This window comes from Podarcis melisellensis, assembly GCF_964234715.1.
Source record: "Podarcis melisellensis genome assembly, chromosome: 9".
Taxonomy (NCBI): domain Eukaryota; kingdom Metazoa; phylum Chordata; class Lepidosauria; order Squamata; family Lacertidae; genus Podarcis; species Podarcis melisellensis.
This window is the reverse complement of record NC_138541.1, coordinates 58,355,998-58,376,506: the sequence shown is the minus strand read 5'-3', so window position 1 is coordinate 58,376,506 and position 20,509 is coordinate 58,355,998. Positions and strand designations below refer to the sequence as shown.

General features: G+C 47.0%; 1 protein-coding gene across 3 annotated transcripts in view; it reads left to right on the top strand.

Moving 5' to 3' along the window:
• The window catches only part of GABRG1 (gamma-aminobutyric acid type A receptor subunit gamma1), a 72,474-nt gene that overhangs the window by 39,035 nt on the left and 12,930 nt on the right, over nucleotides 1-20,509 (top strand). For 2 of the 3 annotated variants that reach the window (XM_081924568.1, XM_081924567.1), the window contains exons 4-6: nucleotides 13,824-14,044; nucleotides 18,152-18,234; nucleotides 19,498-19,635. In XM_081924568.1, coding sequence (XP_081780694.1) covers nucleotides 13,824-14,044; nucleotides 18,152-18,234; nucleotides 19,498-19,635 — 442 coding nt within the window. Of the gene's footprint in view, nucleotides 1-11,093; nucleotides 11,501-13,823; nucleotides 14,045-18,151; nucleotides 18,235-19,497; nucleotides 19,636-20,509 lie in introns of those variants that run through there. The other variant, XM_081924569.1, reaches the window with a different exon arrangement.

Sequence of the window (20,509 nt, the reverse complement as noted above, 5' to 3'; positions counted from 1 at the left end):
TGTTTGTAGTAAACCACCCTGAGAGGAGCTATTCAGATTGAGAGAGTTTAGAAATTTTAAAATAAAGAAAGAAAAGTAAGTGTTCAGCGGGGTGGGGTGGGGGAAAGAAACCCTGTCACAAACTGGATTGATTTTTGTCAAGGTGTTAAGTGTCTGCCTATTTCTCTTTGTTTCAACAATCTATATGCAGCAAACTTTTACGAGAATTCATTGAGTTTGTTTCCATGTTTTTGGCTGCATAGTTATTCAGCAAGGTGATTGTGTTAGCATTCAGGGATTGATGCCAAACACCGTAGTTCACAGCTTACATTTTCAAAACATTCAAAATAGATGATAATTTCCAGGTAAGAGTTTTGTTTGCTAAAATATTTTGATAACTTTGCATAACACTTAGCTGTAAGTGGGAATAGTTAGTGCTAAAAGATTAATTACTTCAATAAATTACCATAAGACCTTGAAATAATTTTTAGATTCATTTCTGGGTTTTTGCCAACTTTTGCAGTTGGCTTGTTTTGAAAAGCTACCCCAAATATTTACCCCCAAAGCCTTCTGAGCTCTCTTTCACACCATTTTTCCAGGTCAGTTATGGTCAAAATTTTGTTCTGGATTCATTGTTACTCAATATATTTTCATCTTGAATCATTTATTTTATGTTGTTGTTTCTCATTGTTGTCTTTTCCACAGTATAATATTGTATCCTTATTCAGAGGCATCTCATTTTTAGAACTCATTTTTAGAACTTAAAGTCTTCAGGCAATCAGCACCTTTAAAAGATAAAAGGTAAAGGGACCCCTGACTATTAGGTCCAGTCGTGACCGACTCTGGGGTTGCGGCACTCATCTCACTTTATTGGCCGAGGGAGCCGGCATACAGCTTCCGGGTCACATGGCCAGCATGACTAAGCCACTTCTGGCGAACCAGAGCAGCACACGGAAACACCGTTTACCTTCCCGCCAGAGTGGTACCTATTTATCTACTTGCACTTTGACATGCTTTCGAACTGCTAGGTTGGCAGGAGCAGGGACCAAGCAACGGGAGCTCACCCTGTGGCGGGGATTTCAACCGCCGACCTTCTGATCAGCAAGTCCTAGGCTCTGTGGTTTAACCCACAGCGCCACCTGCGTCCCTAATCAGCACCTTTATATTTTACCAAAAGCAAAAGGTGCAGTATCTAGGGAAGAGATAGCCCTCCAGATATTATGAATCACAATTCCCAGTAGCCCCAGCCAAGATGGCCAATTGTCAGGGATAATAGGAGTTGCAGTCTTAACAACAAGCTGAAGGGCGCTACAGTGTTGGCTACCCCTGACCTAAAGTAACATGACTACTCAGAAGCATGGAGTGGGGGTCATGCTTTTAGTTCTACCCTGATGTCACTTCTTTGTATTTCAACAATCATGTCATGTGTGGATGTCTCTAAAGAAAGCCCAAAGCAAGTCTTTCTCCTTAAGAGTAAAGGCTCCATGCGATCAGGACACATGAGGAGGACTGGTGGGAGTTGCAGCCCAAAATATTTGGAGGATACCAGGTTTGAGGAAGGCTCATCTACACAATCATGTACTACCTGTGAATAGGGCTTTAGCGTTGTATCTTTTTCATTAAAAAAAAACTCCAGTACCTTGCAAAACTGATGTTTTTGTGAACTCTTTTAATAAAATGACAGGGTAGTATAGCATCTTTATCCTGTAGGTGACTGAGGTGCCACTGAAGGTCATTGTAATTTATGTCTAATGAGGTCTGCCTGTGATAATCACAACGGGAGATACTTGTAGGTCTTGGTTTCTTATCACTTCCTAAATTAGACACCTCTTCACAGAAACACCCTTAATTTAAACTTGGTATAAAATCATGCTTCATTGGTAGCATCTATCTTGAATTCCTTGTGAGCTGCTTCAGGATGCTTGCTCCAGAACTGGAATTCTGGGGGCTTTGGCATGGGATCTCCAGTGGGGACCCCCCCTTCTCCTTAACCTGGGAACTTTTTCATGCTCCCACTGTCCTCTTTGAGGGCAGTCTTAGTGAGAGTGGCAGTGCCTGATGTTGCTATTTTGTCGCCCCTAGAGCTAGCTCTACATAGAGAGAAGTAAAGTCTAGACCAGGCATGGCCAAACTTGGCCCTCCAGATGTTTTGAGACTACAACTCCCATCATCCCTAGCTAACAGGGCCAGTGGTCAGGGATGATGGGAGTTGTACAGTGGTACCTCGGGTTAAGTACTTAATTCGTTCCAAAGGTCTCTTCTTAACCTGAAACTGTTCTTAACCTGAAGCAACACTTTAGCTAATGGGGCCTCCTGCTGCTGCCGCACCGCTGGAGCACATTTTCTGTTCTCATCCTGAAGCAAAGTTCTTAACCTGAAACACTATTTCTGGGTTAGCGGAGTCTGTAACCTGAAGCGTATGTAACCTGAAGCGTATGTAACCTGAGGTACCACTGTAGTCCCAAAACATCTGGAGGGCCAAGTTTGACCGTGCCTGGTCTAGGGACAGGAAAATAATTTGGTCTTCTTTTTGCAGTGGCTCATCCCGGCCTGGTGTTTCAAAACTTGCTTCTGGATTGGACCACAAGTCCCATTCCAGTCATGCACTTCTTTGAGTTTTACTATTCTTATTCACTGTGCAAAAAGTGTGCGCAAAAATACCTATTTTATGTAAAAGCTGTGTGAAAACTGTATGTAAAAACTGTGGGTTTTACATAAAAACATAAACATTAAAACTTTATGTAAAAACTGTGGGTTTTACATAAAAGATTGATCACAAAATTCTTGCAGTGGCACACAACAGGACGGAATGGAATGGAACAGAACAGAGTTATGGCTGAGTGCCGGCAAGAGTGAAAGGAAACAGTATTAGCTGCTAAGCCCATCCCTAGTAAAGACTTCAACACGTCTAAGTGACTGTGCTCTATGTGGATCAAGGAGGTGGGCTTCAGACGCAAAAAATTCTAGTGCTGTCACTCAACAGAGTTTGTTTACTTGATGTTTACAGCACAGCCTGCCTCCTAAATCATGCTTATGTGCTCAAGGTTGGAGATGCAAGAATGGAAAAGCAATGAAGAAAACAATCAGTCCATTCCAGCATGTGTGGCTTGTTTACTTTACATAATGTCCTTCATTATGCTGCGAGGTAGTGGGAGAGAAATGTTTGTTTGTGTGAAGATTTCAAGAGTTGCAATGTGTGCCTGTGTATTGTACATAGATACACCTACAACAAGTTTGTCCAATCCACTTCTAAGGCCATTGAAAAACCTGTCACATCTTAGCCCTCTTCAGGCATTCCAGTGACGGCCAAGTAAACACTTGAGGCAGTGAGGAAGAGTATGCTAGCTCCATCTCTTTCTTCTCTGTCCCCATCTCCTTCCAACTTGTGGAAGGTGAAGGCTTTCTGTGCTCATGGAGACTTCCTGTTTTAGGACCCTGGAAAACTGACTGGCCAGCTGGTCATTACAGACAAGGGCTGCATCCAGCCTCCCACCACAGAGACTTTGTAAGCCCTCCAGGGCAACAGCAAAACCTGCCACCTGCTTCTGCTCGCCCCCCCCCCACAGGCACCTTACCCTGGCAGCTTCAACATCCACCTGTTACCATAGTCACTTACCCTGAATGTAGGCTTGCTCCATCTGTCTGATGAAGTGGCTCGGCAGGCAAGGAGCTGTATGCATGTGGCAATAGAAAGGGCTTAGGCACATACCTACAGGACCTATCCCCCAACTGGTGGTGGTGGTGACCAGCTCCCCTTCCACCCTGCTGTGCATCAGGCAAGTTGAAAGGTGACAACAAAGAATCAGGTGAGGCAGTCAATGATGGCTCTGCTAAACTTGGGTCTGTGAGAGGGGATGGAGATCTGCTCCCATAACCTATGTTCTGCCATAGTGAAATGGGTGGGAAAAACATTGGTGCTGTCACGGCCACCCAGGACGGGTCCCAGCTCACCAGAGACCTCACTCCGTTGCAGTTTATTTATTGAAGATTTCTGCTTCTCGTACAGTTCAGCATCGTGGCCGTACGTCTGTCACGTTAGACCGCTGAAGTCCCCTCTGACTCCTCCCCTCTTCCACACCAACTTAATAGCCTGGCTCTAGACCACCTCTTCCTCTCCTTTCTTTTCCGCAGGGTCTTCCTGCCCCCCTGGGTTCCCTCTCTCCGTGACTCGCCTGAGGCTGAATCCTCTGCCGCCTCTTCCCCCCTCCTTCTGGCTTTAGGGCCGGGCTCCTCCCCTGAGCTCTCTCCACTTCCGCGCGCCTCTACGTTTGAACTTGGCGCGCGTACGTTGCTGCTGACCTTTCTTTCGACCGCTACACCACCCCTTGTTCTGCTCTCCACCCTTTCCGGCTGAACACCTTGCTCCAACCCCCTTTCTCTGTTCTCTCCTAATCCTGCTCCCTCCGAGAGGCTGACGACTCCACCCCCTTTTCTCCGTTCCGGCTGAGACGCCTCTTGCTGCGTCTGTCTTCCACTGGGCTCCTCTCCGCTTCTCCCTTCTCCTCCCTTTTGCTTGATTAAGGTAACCCCCTTTTGAGAATCCTCTGACTCGCTGCTCAGACTCGTGGATTCCCTCAGAATTCCGTCATCTTCTTCCTCATCCTTCTGCCCCTCCTCCCACTCGCTCTCCGTCTCCTCTGTCATCTCCTCCTCTCTCCCAGAAACCCTGACATCCATCCCCCCCTCGAAGCCCCCCCTTCCCCCCTCCCGCTCGCCGGGTGCAGGTTGAGGAAAACGTGGTTCTTCCGGGGTCGGTTCAGGATACAAGTTGTCCACTTCAACGTTCTCCTCTGTCATCTCCGTATATGTGTGTTCGAACTCGGGTTCCCCACCCACAGACCTCACAGTCTCTTCCTCCATCACTGCTTCTCCTGGCGCTGCCTGCCAAGGACCTACCATCCATCTCTGACTCCATGCCTCCCTTGGCTGATCCACCCACCAACAAGGGCCTGTCTCCTCCCCCCCCAGTCTCGGATCCCTGGCCGGGCTTGTTTCGGGCGTATGGCCCTCGGGTGAGGAGAAACCCTCGAACGTGCTGTCTGACAAAGTGGGCGTGAAAAGCCAATCATCAAAATACTCCTCGGGCATGGGCTTGTGCGGAAAAAGTGCATGGAACTCCTCCTTCAACAGGGGTTCGTCCAACGCGTAACCCGGCACCCAGCTATTGGCAGAGGCCGGAGTGCCTTCCCTGGCTAGAAAATATTCAACTCCCTCCTCCCCCCATCTCGAGTCCAGTATCTCTGTGACCTCGTTAAGAGGTTCTGGTCTTGGCGATTCCCCCCCCCTCAGGCGCCCTCCTACGTGGCTCTGGGAGTGCTCCTGACTCTTGAAACCTGTGTGGGGTTTTGTAGGGAGTGAGCACCGACCTATGAAAGACCGGGTGCACCCTGGAACCCTCCGGAAGGGCTAGACGAAAAGCCACCGGATTGATCTTAGCCTCAACTTGATATGGCCCTAGCTGCCTGTGTCCTAACTTCTTCTTGGCCAATGACCTGGCCGGCATCGCGTGGGCTGCTAACCACACCCAGTCCCCAATCTGGATGTCCTCTCCCGCCCTCCTGTGCTTATCGGCCTGCACCTTATACGCCTGTTTTGCCAGCTCCAAATGTCTCCGCAGCTCCTCGTGCACCTCTTGCAACTCCGCTGCAAACTGGTCGGCATCTTGAGGCCCCCCCCCTCCTGGTGCCGCAAATCTCGGGAAGGTTCTGGGATGACGGCCATTGTTCGCGAAGAAAGGCGTCACCCCGGTGGATGCGTGTTTCGTGTTGTTGTAGGCGAATTCAGCCATCGGCAGATAGTCCACCCACGCCGCAGGTCGCTGGTTGGCGTAGCACCGCAGGTACTGCTGCATGATCGCGTTGACCCTCTCCGCTTGACCGTTGGTTTGTGGATGTCTCGCCGATGTCAGGTTGATTTTGACGTGCAAGATGCCCAGAAGCTTTCGCCAGAAAGTGGAAACAAACTGGCGCCCCCTGTCGGACAAGACGGACTGCGGAAGTCCATGCACTCTGAAGACGTGATCGATGAAGAGCTTTGCGGTCTGTTCTGCCGTCGCCACCTTGGCACAAGGGATGAAATGCGCCATCTTGGTGAACAAGTCCACCACCACTAACACCGCCGTCTTACCTCTGGAGCTGGGCAGGTCCGTAACAAAGTCCAACGCTACCCTCTCCCACGGTTGCTGCGGTGTCTCCAGCGGTTCTAGCAATCCCGCCTGCTTCTGGTGCACTGGTTTGGACCTCTGGCAGATATCACACCTGGCGACGTAGTCCGCCACCTCTCCTCTCCTTTCTTTTCCGCAGGGTCTTCCTGCCCCCCTGGGTTCCCTCTCTCCGTGACTCGCCTGAGGCTGAATCCTCTGCCGCCTCTTCCCCCCTCCTTCTGGCTTTAGGGCCGGGCTCCTCCCCTGAGCTCTCTCCACTTCCGCGCGCCTCTACGTTTGAACTTGGCGCGCGTACGTTGCTGCTGACCTTTCTTTCGACCGCTACACCACCCCTTGTTCTGCTCTCCACCCTTTCCGGCTGAACACCTTGCTCCAACCCCCTTTCTCTGTTCTCTCCTAATCCTGCTCCCTCCGAGAGGCTGACGACTCCACCCCCTTTTCTCCGTTCCGGCTGAGACGCCTCTTGCTGCGTCTGTCTTCCACTGGGCTCCTCTCCGCTTCTCCCTTCTCCTCCCTTTTGCTTGATTAAGGTAACCCCCTTTTGAGAATCCTCTGACTCGCTGCTCAGACTCGTGGATTCCCTCAGAATTCCGTCATCTTCTTCCTCATCCTTCTGCCCCTCCTCCCACTCGCTCTCCGTCTCCTCTGTCATCTCCTCCTCTCTCCCAGAAACCCTGACAGGTGCATTGTGGGTTATTTATTTGAAAAGCTCCCCTTGAATTCAGAAAGTATGAAATTTCTTGCACTAAGTCTGCTTCTGTTCTAAAGTTTTGTCTTTGACCAATGTGTTGTTTGGATTTGATATCCCGCTTTATCACTACCCTAAGGAGTCTCAAAGCAGCTAACAGTCTCCTTTTCCCTTCCTCCCCCACAACAAACACTCTGTGAGGTGAGTGAGGCTGAGAGACTTCAGAGAAGTGTGACTAGCCGAAGGTAACCCAGCAGATGCATGTGGAGGAGCAGGGAAGCGAACCTGGTTCACCAGATTACGAGTCCACCGCTCTTAACCACTACACCACACTGGCTCCCTTGTCGTGGACAGAAGTGGCATAGTTTGTGTATGATTCTCCACTGTGCTGCTCCAAATTCTACCCTCCTCAGCTTGGTCCCAATTTAGCATTCCTGCTTGCCTGTCTGTGCCAGCAGAACTGCTCTGCAATGTGTTCCAGCAGCATATCTGAGGTTCCCCACCATTGTATCCATCATGGCAGCGACATATCGCACCCCTCAACCTGCAGACCTGCAGTGTGGGATCGTGCCCCAAAATATTAAAAAATAACATATTTTGTTTCTGTGTGGCTGCTGCTGCCACTGCCTTCTCACAGAAGCAAACCACTTTTCCAGAGCAATATAAAAATAAACACAACAGCATTTGTTATATAAATGTGCATAACTGCCTGCTCAACACATTTGACACGACTCATAATAATAAAGCATTGAAGCGATACAGCTTGTATTTTCTACCTGGCAACTTCAGGACATATTCCAGGTTCAGCTGAACCAGAAAGTAGGTGCATTAGCTGTATGTGGAGGATAGAAAACAAAATAAAGTCCTGTCTCACACCTGCCAACCTGCCTGTTGTTGTTTAGTTGTGTCCGACTCTTCGTGACCCCATGGACCAGAGCACGCCAGGCACTCCTGTCTCCCACTGCCTCCCACAGTTTGGTCAAACTCATGCCGGTAGCTTCGAGAACACTGTCCAACCATCTCGTCCTCTGTCATCGCCTTCTCCTTGTGCCCTCCATCTTTCCCAACATCAGGGTGTTTTCCAGGGAGTCTTCTCTTCTCATGAGGTGGCTAAATTATTGGAGCCTCAGCTTCAGGATCTGTCCTTCCAGTGAGCACTCAGGGCTCTATTTTCTTCAGAATAGAGAGGTTTGATCTTGCAGTCCATGGGACTCTCAAGAGTCTCCTCCAACACCATAATTCAAAAGCATCAATTCTTTGGTGATCAGCCTTCTTTATGGTCCAGTTCTCACTTCCACAAAGACAACAGGCCCACCCGCCTAGGGCTATATTAATGCCCAAGCATTGAAGGACCATGGCAGGTTCATGTGTACCTCTCATATTCCCTTCTAGCAATCTTCCAGATGTTGATGAGTAACTTGCATGATGCAGACACACAGAAAACTGTGGGAGATGCTCACAGCTGTTTCATTCTTGGTGTGGCCATGTGTGCATGTGTAGGTGACGTGAAGAAGAATGGGGAAAACAAGGATCAGTTCAGACCCATGGGAATCTGTCCAGGGAAGATGAACCCACCCACCCACATACTGCATGGCTGCCATAGTGCATTTGGTATCACTTCCCTGGGAACTCAAAATGCTTTTTATTTGTATTGTATAAAGGGCATGGTGACATTTATCAGAGTAAACATCATAAGATGATACAATGTTTGCTTATTCTGGGCAGCACAGCAATTTATTCAGATGAATACGTTACCTTTGTCATGAGATTAAAATTAATAGAAACTCAATTACTGACCAGTAGAGGCTCTGCAAGATGAAGTGGCCAATTTGTAAAGTCTAATGCTCCATTAAGGAATAGAGAAAGATATTGGGAGGAAATGCATGCCTTGGTCAGGAGGAGTAATTTCCCTCCTACTGATAAGCATGGCAGTCTTTTTAATGTGATGGATCTGAATGCTGTTGGGAGAAGAATAAATAGAATGAGGTTGTCTGGATGTCTTATTACAGTTTATGTGGGAGATGAAAAACAGTGTCTGGATATGAAATCAAAAGAGAATGTTATACGAGTAAGAATTTCTGCCCAAAGTCTGATGAATCAGTACCCACACCTGCAATTATGGTACGGCACACAGAGCATTGGTGCAGATGTTTGGGTCAGATGTTAGATGGTTGCTGCCAAACCACAGGGAAAGAGAGGCAAACTAGAAAACGTGGACACTCTCTGCCCATTTATGTGCTAACGGGTTTGTAAACCTCTACTGCATGGAATGATTGCTCTTGCAGGTGCACATAATCTGTTCCAACCCATTTCATCTGATGGACTGATTTCTCATCTGTGTCACTTTCATATGTCATTCGCTCACATCCTTCCCATTTCTCCTGCTTTAGAATACATATTTAAAGAAATGCATTTGCTCCCATGAAATATACTCAGAGTCGAGTAGTGACTTCATGCTCTTTATTTCAGCTCATAGGAACAGTGATAGATTCCCTCCCCCAAACCTCAGGCTTTATATACATTATTTACACAAAGGGTCCCATGTGATTGGCTGACTCTGCTTCTCTCCTGGAGCCTGGTTGGTCTGCTCCTGCAGGCCAATCAGGTTGTTGCATTCCAGAATCCTACCAACCTGATAGGCTGATTAACTTCCTCCTGGGGCCTGATTGGTCTGCTCCTGCAGGCCAACCAGCTTGTTGCATTCTAGGATCCTAGCTACCTATTGCTCTAGCATCCAAGCTCAGTGCATAACATCCCAACACACACATTTTGCACATTGTTAAATGCATTTTTGATATACTTTGCATTTGAACATTCAGGAAGTGGAAAAGCCAATGAACAGCTAAGCAGGGGCCAATTTAGGGCAGCACAATTAGTTCTATGCAGGGCATAACAACTTTGACGTCATGAATTGAGAAGAATGGAAGGCAAGAGGAGGGGGGCACCAAATTTTGGCTTCGCACAGGGTCTGACCCTGTGCTAAGTTCTCATCCAGGCAGGAGATGCAGATCAGGTTGTTTCATATCAGAATTTGTAAAGGTCAAATTAACTAGCACCCCTACTACATTGGAGTGATCTTCTTCTTCAGCTCTTGAAGTTTGTGCCACATCACCCAAGCCTTGTAGGACAGGGCAGGTCATCCATGGAGAAGTTTGCTACGATCAGGTTGCTTGATAGGTATCATCCAAATGTAAAGGTGACTGATGTGCCTTTTAAAAATAAAATTCCCTGTGTGAAAATTAGGAATGCAGTGTGAGAGATGTAGTGAACAGGTGGGTATTATTTTTTTAAAAAAGGATATCATTTGTAGTAAACAACCCTACAGTTTTCTAAAGAAGCAGCCTTTCTTCATGTTAGGCTCATGCAGGCATCCTTCTTATACTACAGTGGTACCTCAGGTTAAGTACTTAATTCGTTCCGGAGGTCCGTACCTAACCTGAAACTGTTCTTAACCTGAAGCACCACTTTAGCTAATGGGGCCTCCTGCTGCCGCCGCACCGCCGGAGCACGATTTCTGTTCTCAACCTGAAGCAAAGTTCTTAACCTGAAGCACTATTTCTGGGTTAGCGGAGTATGTAACCTGAAGCATATGTAACCTGAGGTACCACTGTATTAGGAAACTTACCCTTAACAACACATATTTGTGAATTGCCCTGACGAACATGTAAAAGCCAGTTATTAAATTATTTTATACAATTGACGGTAATTCAGTCATGGGGAATAGTGTAGACTCAAAGATGTTGTGTTTACTGTGTGTCTTTAGACCCACAGAAAAGCACACTGCAACCCAAGAAGCCATTAAAATATACTACCTTTCTTGCCAGTGTAAGGTAAAGGTAAAGGTACCCCTGCCCATACGGGCCAGTCTTGACAGACTCTGGGGTTGTGCGCCCATCTCACTTAAGAGGCCAGGGGCCAGCGCTGTCCGGAGACACTTCCGGGTCACATGGCCAGTGTGACATCGCTGCTCTGGCGAGCCAGAGCTGCACACGGAAATGCCGTTTACCTTCCCGCTGGTAAGCGGTCCCTATTTATCTACTTGCACCCGGAGGTGCTTTCGAACTGCTAGGTTGGCAGGCGCTGGGACCGAGCAGCAGGAGCGCACCCCGCAGCAGGGATTCGAACCGCCGACCTTTCGATCAGCAAGTCCTAGGCACTGAGGCTTTAACCCACAGCGCCACCTGTGTCCCCTCTTGCCAGTGTAGTATTTTGCTATTTCTTATTATTCAAGTATCTTGTCTTTCATTTCAACTATTGTCATGAAGCTAAGCCTGAAAAACCCAAGCGGTACATGCCTTTCTCCACGATACTTCATTCCTTTCCCCCTCATCACTGGCTTTGTAGCATACACAACCATTGGTTGGCATTTTGTGGCCACTGAGTGTGCATAGCCATTGCTGGGCTGTTTTCGGGGTTCCCCCTCTCAGTTTTAGCTGGTTTTGTGCTTCTGAATACTTTGGGGCTTCCCTGCTGACATCTCCTTGCTCATAGGAGGAAGTTCAGCAAAGGCAGTTCTATCCATTGTCAGGCACATAGAAAACTTATTTGAATCAGAGCTCAGGAACTGGGCTAAGATACGGGACATGGAAGTCATAATTATATTGAAAAAGGCTGCAGAACAATGGAAAAAGTCGCGTGAAAGTCTCCGGAATTGGAACGCAAAAATAAAGGTGATTTGGCAGTCAAAGCAGACTTCTCAGTGAAATCTAAATGACTGATGTTCCTCCTTTGATCTGCTCCTACTGTATTAAAAATATTAATCCAACTTCTTGAAAGAGGAACAATGTGACCATGTCACACCACAGGAATTCATCAGTTTACAGACATAGAATGCAGGCAGGGTTACTGGAATTAGATGCCTAAAGTTAGAAGCGAGATCTGTAATTGAATGAAGCTGATTTTCAAGAGTTTGGCACCCAGCCGCTTTCACTAAAAAAAAATAAAAAAATGTTGGCAACTGTGATTAGAGAGGCTCCACAGTGTGTGCTACTTAGCTCAGTTTCCTCATGTAGAAACCAGATTACCTAATTAGAACTAAATTCAGAGGGTGAACTCCTACGTTTGTGGCATACAGACAGCTCAATGTTTGCTGTTGACGCCAGCCATCTCAGGGCCTCTTCACACCTTACAGGTTTGAGGTGTACACCTACAATCTTTAAGGTGTACACCTGAATCTGCAAAGTGTAAATGAAATATACCTATATTTGCAAATGTGCTTTGCAAACCACGGAGCTCTGATTGACTGCAGCTCCTTCTTAAGAGTTTGTTGCAGATGCTTATAGGAGGTCATTGGGCCTTACATTTTATTTCCTGTTTATCTCATATTGTACTGCATGTGTGGTAGCGAAGCCTCACCGCTAGAAGTTCACGCGTTGGCCTGGGATGAAGGAGCCAGACATGGAATTGCATGTAAATAACTCCATAGGCTTCTGTGTTCATGGAAGCTGATCATCCGAGGTTCTAAATCACACACAGGCTCCCTTCTGTAGACATAACCCCTCAGATGTGTGAGAAGGGTGATGGATCCAAGCAATGGGAATGTGATGGAAGGTAGCAGTGAGCTTTCTCCTGCTATTTTTATTTTTATTATTATTATTAGGATGCAGGTGGCACTGTGAGCTAAACCACAGAGCCTAGGGCTTGCTGATCAGAAGGTTGGCAGTTCGAATCCCCACGACGGGGTGAGCACCCATTGCTCAGTCCCTGCTCCTGCCAACCTAGCAGTTCGAAAGCACGTCAAAGTGCAAGTAGATAAATAGGTATCGCTCCAGCGGGAAGGTAAACGACGTTTCCGTGCGCTGCTCTGGTTTGCCAGAAGCGGCTTAGTCATGCTGGCCACATGACCCGGAAGCTGTATGCCAGCTCCCTCAGCCAGTAAAGCGCGATGAGCGCCGCAACCCCAGAGTCGTCCGCGACTGGACCTAATGGTCAGGGGTCCCTTTAACCAGAGGTCTCAGGGCAGTTCACATAAAAAGATCCCAGTATATAAAAGAAAAACAAAAGAAAAACCCAGTAATACATGCCCCCCCCAAAGAACCACATTTTTAAAAGGTGTGGGATGTTGATCAGGTCAACCAAAGGCCTGGTGAAATTTTTGCCTGGCAGCTAAAGGTGTGTAATGAAGGTGTCAGGCAAACTTCCCTGGGGAGAGCATTCCACAGGTGGGGAGCCACTGCAGAGAAGGCCCGTTCTCGTGTTGCCACGCTCTGGACCTCTCAAGGAGGAGGCACATGAAGAAGGCCCTCAGAAGATGATCTCAGGGTCCGGGTAGGTTCGTACAGAAAGAGGCAGTCCTTGAGGTATTGTGGTCCTTAGCCTGCTATCTCCCTCCTGTGCTTCAAATGGCGTAGAGGGGTGAAACCAGAAAACCCAAACCCTATGTGTCTTTGCTCAGAAGTAGGGATAGACGAATCTTACCAATTTCAGTTTCTCATTTTCCCCATCTGAATTTTTTTTTCCACATTTCCACAGCAATTCATGTTGTTGTTTTTTTAAAAGACCTCCTTGATATTTGTCAGCAGTTTAGTGTGAATTTATCCTAAAATGCACAATGGTGTCTACTTGAGAGGTGCAAGAATTGAGTTCCAGTGAGTTCCGGCTGAAAAAAGCCCTGCTTGTATGTAGGACACTTTAGTTGGATACTACCCATAGGATCTGAACCTAAACCATGGGTAGGCAAACTAAGGCCCGGGGGCCGGATCCAGCCCAATCGCCTTCTAAATCCGGCCCGCGGTCAGTCCGGGAATCAGTGCGTTTTCACATGAGTAGTATGTGTCCTTTTACTTAAAATGCATCTTTGGGTTATTTGTGGGGCATAGGAATTCTTTCATATTTATTTTTCAAAATATAGTCTGGCCCCCCACAAGGTCTGAGGGACAGTCGACCAGCCCCCTGCTGAAAAAGTTTGCTGACCCCTGTCCTAGACTGATTCCAGTGTTTTTACTACCCAATTTGATACCTTATGCTGAAATTATTCTTTCTCTCCTTTTCCAGGAGTACACCATTGATATCATTTTTGCTCAGACTTGGTATGACAGTCGCTTGAAATTTAACAGCACCATGAAAGTACTTATGCTAAATAGCAATATGGTTGGAAAAATTTGGATTCCAGACACTTTCTTCCGGAACTCAAGAAAATCAGATGCCCATTGGATCACAACTCCAAATCGCCTGCTTCGCATTTGGAGTGATGGACGTGTTTTATATACCCTAAGGTAGAGTTGTTAACCACCCACTGAGAATTTTCGGTTCTCTCCGCTGTTGTTTCCTGTTAATTGCTAATTTTGCATATTGCTCTGGAAAATTTAAAGTTACAGGATTTGCAGCCTAACCCTATTCATGTGTACTCAGAAGCAAGTAATTCAGAAAGAACTGCAGCAGCAGAGAGTGTCATGGGGGGGGGGGTGTGAAACTTAATTTTTGCAAATTTCTTCAGCAAGGGGTCTTAAAATATTTTTTTTTGGGTGGGGGGGGTGAGGAATTCAAATCTGATATTATTTTCGTTATTGCACAACATTCAGCTTGGAAAGTCTTATCTTTGATGAAGAAGCACATAAACTGCTTTTGGAAAACCGAAGAATTTTAATTTTGCCTTCTGAAAATTAGCTGCCGCTAATAAATAATAATAATAATAATAATAATAATAATAATAATAATAATAATAATAAAACCTGCAAGTATTTGGCAATTATTTTTAATTATTTCCATGCAGTTTTACACACATCTTACTTATCAAACAAAACTTAATTATATTAATTTAACCAAAATATCTTTTGAATTCCCAAATCATGTCTACAGAGCAAGCTTCTGTAGCTGCAAATACAGAAAAGGAACACTTCTTTGTCCTTCAGGAGGGAGGGACAAGAACCCGTAGCTCTCCGACCAGACTTCAGCCCAGGCCAATATGGCTAATAGCCACAGATGATGGGATTTGTAGTCCAGCAGTGGGCCAGAGGCTCCCCACCCCTGGGTTTTAGGGTTTTCAGTCCTGGTCGACAAAACTGCACCTAACATGCAGCTTTCATTAACTCAGCAGACAAGCTGGTAAATTGACTTCTTAAATTGAGCACGTAGCCCCATGGTTTCCAACTGCCTTTTTGTGCACAAGGGACTTGCCCAAGGTGAGAGCATTCTGGAAAACAAAGCAAAGTTCAGATGTGAGCGAGTGTAGTAGCAGTAAAAGGATCTGACAACCCTTTGGGCTGTTTGGCTCCCCAAGAATCTCTGGCACCCTCCCTTTCTCTGTGGCATTCTGTCCATGGAAGGCTGGAGGGGAGAGTTGGCAATTCTCAAACCTGCTTCCTTTGTTGTCAGGCTGATAATTTGCTTATTTTGCTCCCCTAAGGCCAGCCAGTTGCTGTACCTTGTGCTGCCAAACTGAGAGACATTCCTGCTCTAATGTTTCATTGGTATAAAAGAGTGTACTTTGCAAAACACAGACTGGGAGTTAAGGGAGAAATAAGGAGAGTTGCTGACTGGGCCACTACAAATAACAAACACACAGACAATTTTAAACTCTGAATTTAAAGGCCTTCCCTGAGGGGTTGGAATGGGTTTTTTAGATGGTAATGCATTAGCAGCTAGTTGCTATGAGAAGAGTGGGTTGCACTCACCTCAGCCATAGCCCATTCTCTCTCCATCTGGGAGTAATGTAACCCATTCCCCCCTCAATATAAATAACTCAGTGCCTCTGTCTGTCACTGCTTGTTTACCCCAGTGTCTTTTCTGGTCAGAAAAGAACTGATCTGTTGCGTGTGCATTCCCTGTTGTTTGTCCCCGCCATTCTTTCCTTGTGTGCTGGTCCCATGGGTTTCCGTGAGGCGAGGTACGAGTCCGGTCCGAGGTCGAGGGTGCAGTATTGAGGCTGTCTGTCAAAGCTGAAGCTAGGTCCAAGGCAGGGAGTCGGGCGAGGTCAGGAGATCCAGCAGGACAGGGTGCAGGCAGGAACTGGCTACCAACAACATTGCTCCCGCAACTTGGGACTGGGGCTGGCTGGCTTTTATCTGCCCCGAGGCATAGGGCGGCCCCAGTCCACAGGTGACTCGTCTCTCCTGGCCTGGAGGGGAGGACTCCTCCTGTAGGAACTTAGTTCCCTCCGCTTCTCTGCCCTGAGCCTCTGCAGCTCAGGAGAGGCTGGAGGGTTACCAGACCCAGAGGCAACCTCAGCTTCCTCTGATGGGGCTGAGAGTGGAGCACCTGCAGGCAATGGGTCCTCCATCACCTCAGGAGCCAGAGCAGACTCAGCTGATGCCTGCACCTGAGGACGCTTCAAGCTCATGCCCCAGCCCCGGCTCAGCTGGTTCTGGAGGCGGGGAATCCTGTGCAGGCTGGGAACCCTCAGGTTCAGCCTCCGAGTCTGAATCCCAGGCCATCACACCTTGCGATTGGTAACACCAACTAGGCACCTCAGAGCCCAGTTGTTTACATGCCCATGGAGTGTCATGACTGGCACCCGCAACCAATCCGCATTCAGTGACATTTTAAATTCGCTGGCCATGGGCCTGTTGCACACTTGCATGGTTTGACCGACTTGTGGGACTCACTTTCGCGCAAGTCTGTGGCGCATTTCTGTGCAGGCTCTAGGGAGCCATTGAGAGATCCCTCAAAGGCAGTGGCAGAGCTTTCACTGCTGGTGCCCAGGGTGGGGGCGTGCATGCCAGGGTCCGTGTGGCGTGCCTTCAAAGTGACCCCCACCCCCTGTAGCTAAATGGGGCCACACTGAGCCGCCTGCTAAAAGGGGAAGAAACCCCTTCTCCATTCACTGCTTGGACTTGTCCTGCGTACACACTAGGTCTTTAAAGCACCTTCAAGGCACATTCTTCCCCTCAAAGAATTCTGGGCACTGCGGTTTGTTAAGGGTTGCTAGGAATTGTAACTCTGTGAGGGTGCCTACAATACCCTGTATTATGGTTACCAGATTTTTTTCAATGAATCCGGGACACTTTTTTTGGGGGGGGGGGTAGCTGAGTAGCGACAGGGAGTCAGTAGTGGGGATGGTGAGGCAAAAGACCCTGGGCCCAAGCACACATGCATATTATATAAAGATGCAAAGCCCTTCTTTCGCACCCTGTGAAACATAAATGCTCAGTTTTTTAAAAAAACTGGGCAATGGCGCGCTGCACGCCCATGACTCCTAAGCCTTCCCCGATCTTCTTCCCCCTTCCCCCTTTGTTTTGACAGATCAGGGGAGGCTCGGGAGTCACAGGCGGGTGGCCGTTGCCCAGGAGGGGCCAGCCTGGCTTCAGGAGCTGCTCACTGCTGTGGCGCAGGAAAAATGGTGGGTGCCACGGCAGCGAGCAGCTCCTGAAGCCAGCCAGAGCCAACTGTGCTACCAGGCTGGCTCTGGGCTGCTGAGGCTGCCACTGCCATGTTTTGCAGAGACAGATTTGTGAATCTGGGGACATTCCGGGGATGGAATTTGTCCGGGGACAGATTTGCAAATCCGGGGACTGTCCCCGGGGATGTCTGGTAACCCTACCCTGTATTCTCGGGGGAGCAGGGAGAGATGTGTTTCAAGTGTGCTATAAAGGTATACAGTGGTACCTTGGGTTAAGTACTTAATTTGTTCCGGAGGTCCGTACTTAACTGTTCTTAACCTGAAGCACCACTTTAGCTAATGGGGCCTCCTGCTGCCGCCGCGCCTCTGAAGCACGATTTCTGTTCTCATCCTGAAGCAAAGTTATTAGCCCGAGGTACTATTTCTGGGATAGCGGAGTCTGTAACCTGAAGCGTATGTAACCTGAGGTACCACTGTACTGTGTAGACAGCCTTCCGTTGCTGGGCTTGAAAACTCTGCATCATTTTGGAGAAGGCCCCCCATTGCACCTTGCAGTCAGGGCAACACATCTTCCAGGTAAAGGATGTGCAGTGGTGGCAGTAGACCTGGGACATAGCTGGCAATCCCATAGCTGGCTGCTGCTCCTGATCCCAGACACTCACTTACCAATGGGAGGAGACACCTTGTACCTTCTCTGCTTTGCCATGGCTTCCTTTCTCATCACGCAGCACAGAAACACTGCTGTCTGCTTTTCGGTAAAGAGAGCCACCCAGCAAGGCTATTATCTATCACAGCTAATGTTTACTGGTGTAAGTCCATTTAAAACCTGTGAAACACTCAATTAATTATGTGTGCTGTGTCCATTCCCAATGCAGTAAAAGTTGCAGCCTGGGAAACGACTTCTGGGACTGCGCAGAACATGACAATAGTGCCTCTTTTGGGTGGGAAGGTTTTGCCACTGAAGAGAAATGACTTTGACATCTTAGTTAAAGTGCCCAATTGTTTCCAGTTCGTTTTCTCACGCTTTTCTCCCCTTTCTAACCAGGTTGACGATTAATGCCGAATGTTACCTCCAGCTTCATAACTTCCCCATGGATGAGCATTCCTGCCCCCTGGAGTTTTCAAGCTGTAGGTGGTAAAGCATTTCATACAATTCTTCTCATTTTAAATAGAGGCCCTGTTGATTAGCAGGCTGTTCGGAGGGCTTTGTTGCACTTTGCACCAACTTAGGTTTGAAGTGTCACGAGCACTTTTGGTATTGCTTATCACTTCTTTCCAGTTTAGGTGAAGCGACTCGCCTATGGGGAAATGGCATTGCACCTCAAGGCCACCAACAAGGATGGAAACCTATTATACACATCCAGAGCTTTGATACACATGAGCCATAATCCCTGCTAAGGAAGTTTGTCAGGTTCAGGTTCTAATGTAGAAGAAATAAAGATTATTATACCTGGCTCCAGGGTCTCCAGGAGATGCTACGGATTGAAACCTTCTGCATGCGAAGCAGCTGTTCCAGCGCTGAGTTTCTGCCCTTTTGCCATCATAGCTGTTCCGGCTGATCCTAAATTTATCTAAGAATTTCTAGCTTCAGTGGTTTTCAGAATTATACCCAGTGTTATAAAAGGCAATAAGTTTATAAAACTAATCTGCTCACAAGGACATAACACTGTCGTGGGCAGAATGAAAAAATCAACAACCCAAAGTACATCTAAACCGTTTCTTGCCAGTTCTTAAACTTAATTGGGGATAAAATGTAACTACTACGTATGTCTTTAAACTTTGATTTATTGCTGTCCTTTATTTTAGTCCTCCAGATGGGAACTGCTTTCAGAATTCGTTCCCTTCAAAGACGCAGGGCTTATTCACACTTACTGTCCTCCACTCCATGTTCAAGCACTGCTCCCCTCATGTAAATCAATATTTCCTTGTAGTATGCATAATTCTGCTTTTCTTTTTTATCACTTGCATACTTTATGCTGGTTTTACTAACTTCGGTAAATCATATTCAACAGCCCCTTTCAGCTTCTGAGATTTCAGCAGGCATTGCCTGTAACACTTCCAAGAATATATTTACAGCTCTAATAATGGAATCAAGGTACACACACGGCCCTGAAATCTACTCAAATCTACTGCAAAGGGTGGTTAATTTCTTAATTAACCTTCCTTAATTAACCTTTCTTCCTGTTGCCATCACTCTTAGCAATAACTTGGAAAAGCCTCCGTATTTACCTCCACAAGCCGTTTACCCATTAGTGGAACTGGACTATTCTCTGAAAGTTGTTCTGTAGTTATAGACAACATGCTAAAACTTTCTGTATCAGCATTCCAACACCCCTCACTGCTACAGGGTGCTTGATTTTTTTGTACAAATGTTGTGCTACTATCTTCTAGATGGATATCCGAGGAATGAAATTATATACAAATGGAAAAAGTCCTCTGTGGAAGTGGCAGATCCCAAATACTGGAGATTGTATCAATTTGCATTTGTAGGCTTACGTAATACAACAGATATCTCCCATACACAGTCCGGTAAGGAAACAACCACATTTATTTAAACTAGATATTTCTGGACTATGGATGCAAGTAGGCATTGTTTTCTGTTTCCCCCTGTTTTCATCACATGCAACACTGTTTCTGTTCCACTACAGCTCATCTTCTGTTAAGAACAGTACTATTTATCTCGATGTCTGCTGCAACGAAATCACATAACTTACACAATTGATGTAACTGATTATATAAATTGAGTTGTGATGTTGTTCCACTTCAGTGTAAAGGAAACAAAAATGCTAAGGGCAAAGGAGGAAGTATTGTTTGCAGACTGAAAACAACAACTAATACCAATTGTATTCATGGGATTGATTTCCATTCTGGATGTGGAATGAATAAGCTGACTTGGGCAGTTTCTACTCCTTATTTGTCAGAATTCTCTGACATTCCTATTCTAGACTCATTTTTTGGTGGAAGATTTTTTTTTTGTGTGTGTGTGTGTGTTTCCTACCTGTAACAACCTCAGAGTAATGTTTCAGACTCTGCTATTCTCACTCATATAGTTGAATGAAAATGAACCTTACTCAGTCTCTCCCCCTCACCTCAGACCAAAGCAGCTCCGGTCATCATAGGGAGTGCACTTCCCTCATACCTGTGTCTAGTTCCCACACTGCATAGTGTTTTCCCCTAAGCAGTCCCTCCAGAGTCTTCCCATTGTGTGTCTCCAACCTTCCTCCACGGTGCTCTCTGCTGTGTTTGAGGAAGTAGCAAGAACCTGGGAGCAGTGTGCTATGCACCCCACCCCACTGTAGGCACCTCTGTGCGGTTTGGGTGCATCTGTGTCTTATTGGGTCAACAGGGAGGAAGGATCCCACCACATGGCACACCAAGTACACACCCTTTCACAGTGGGTTTG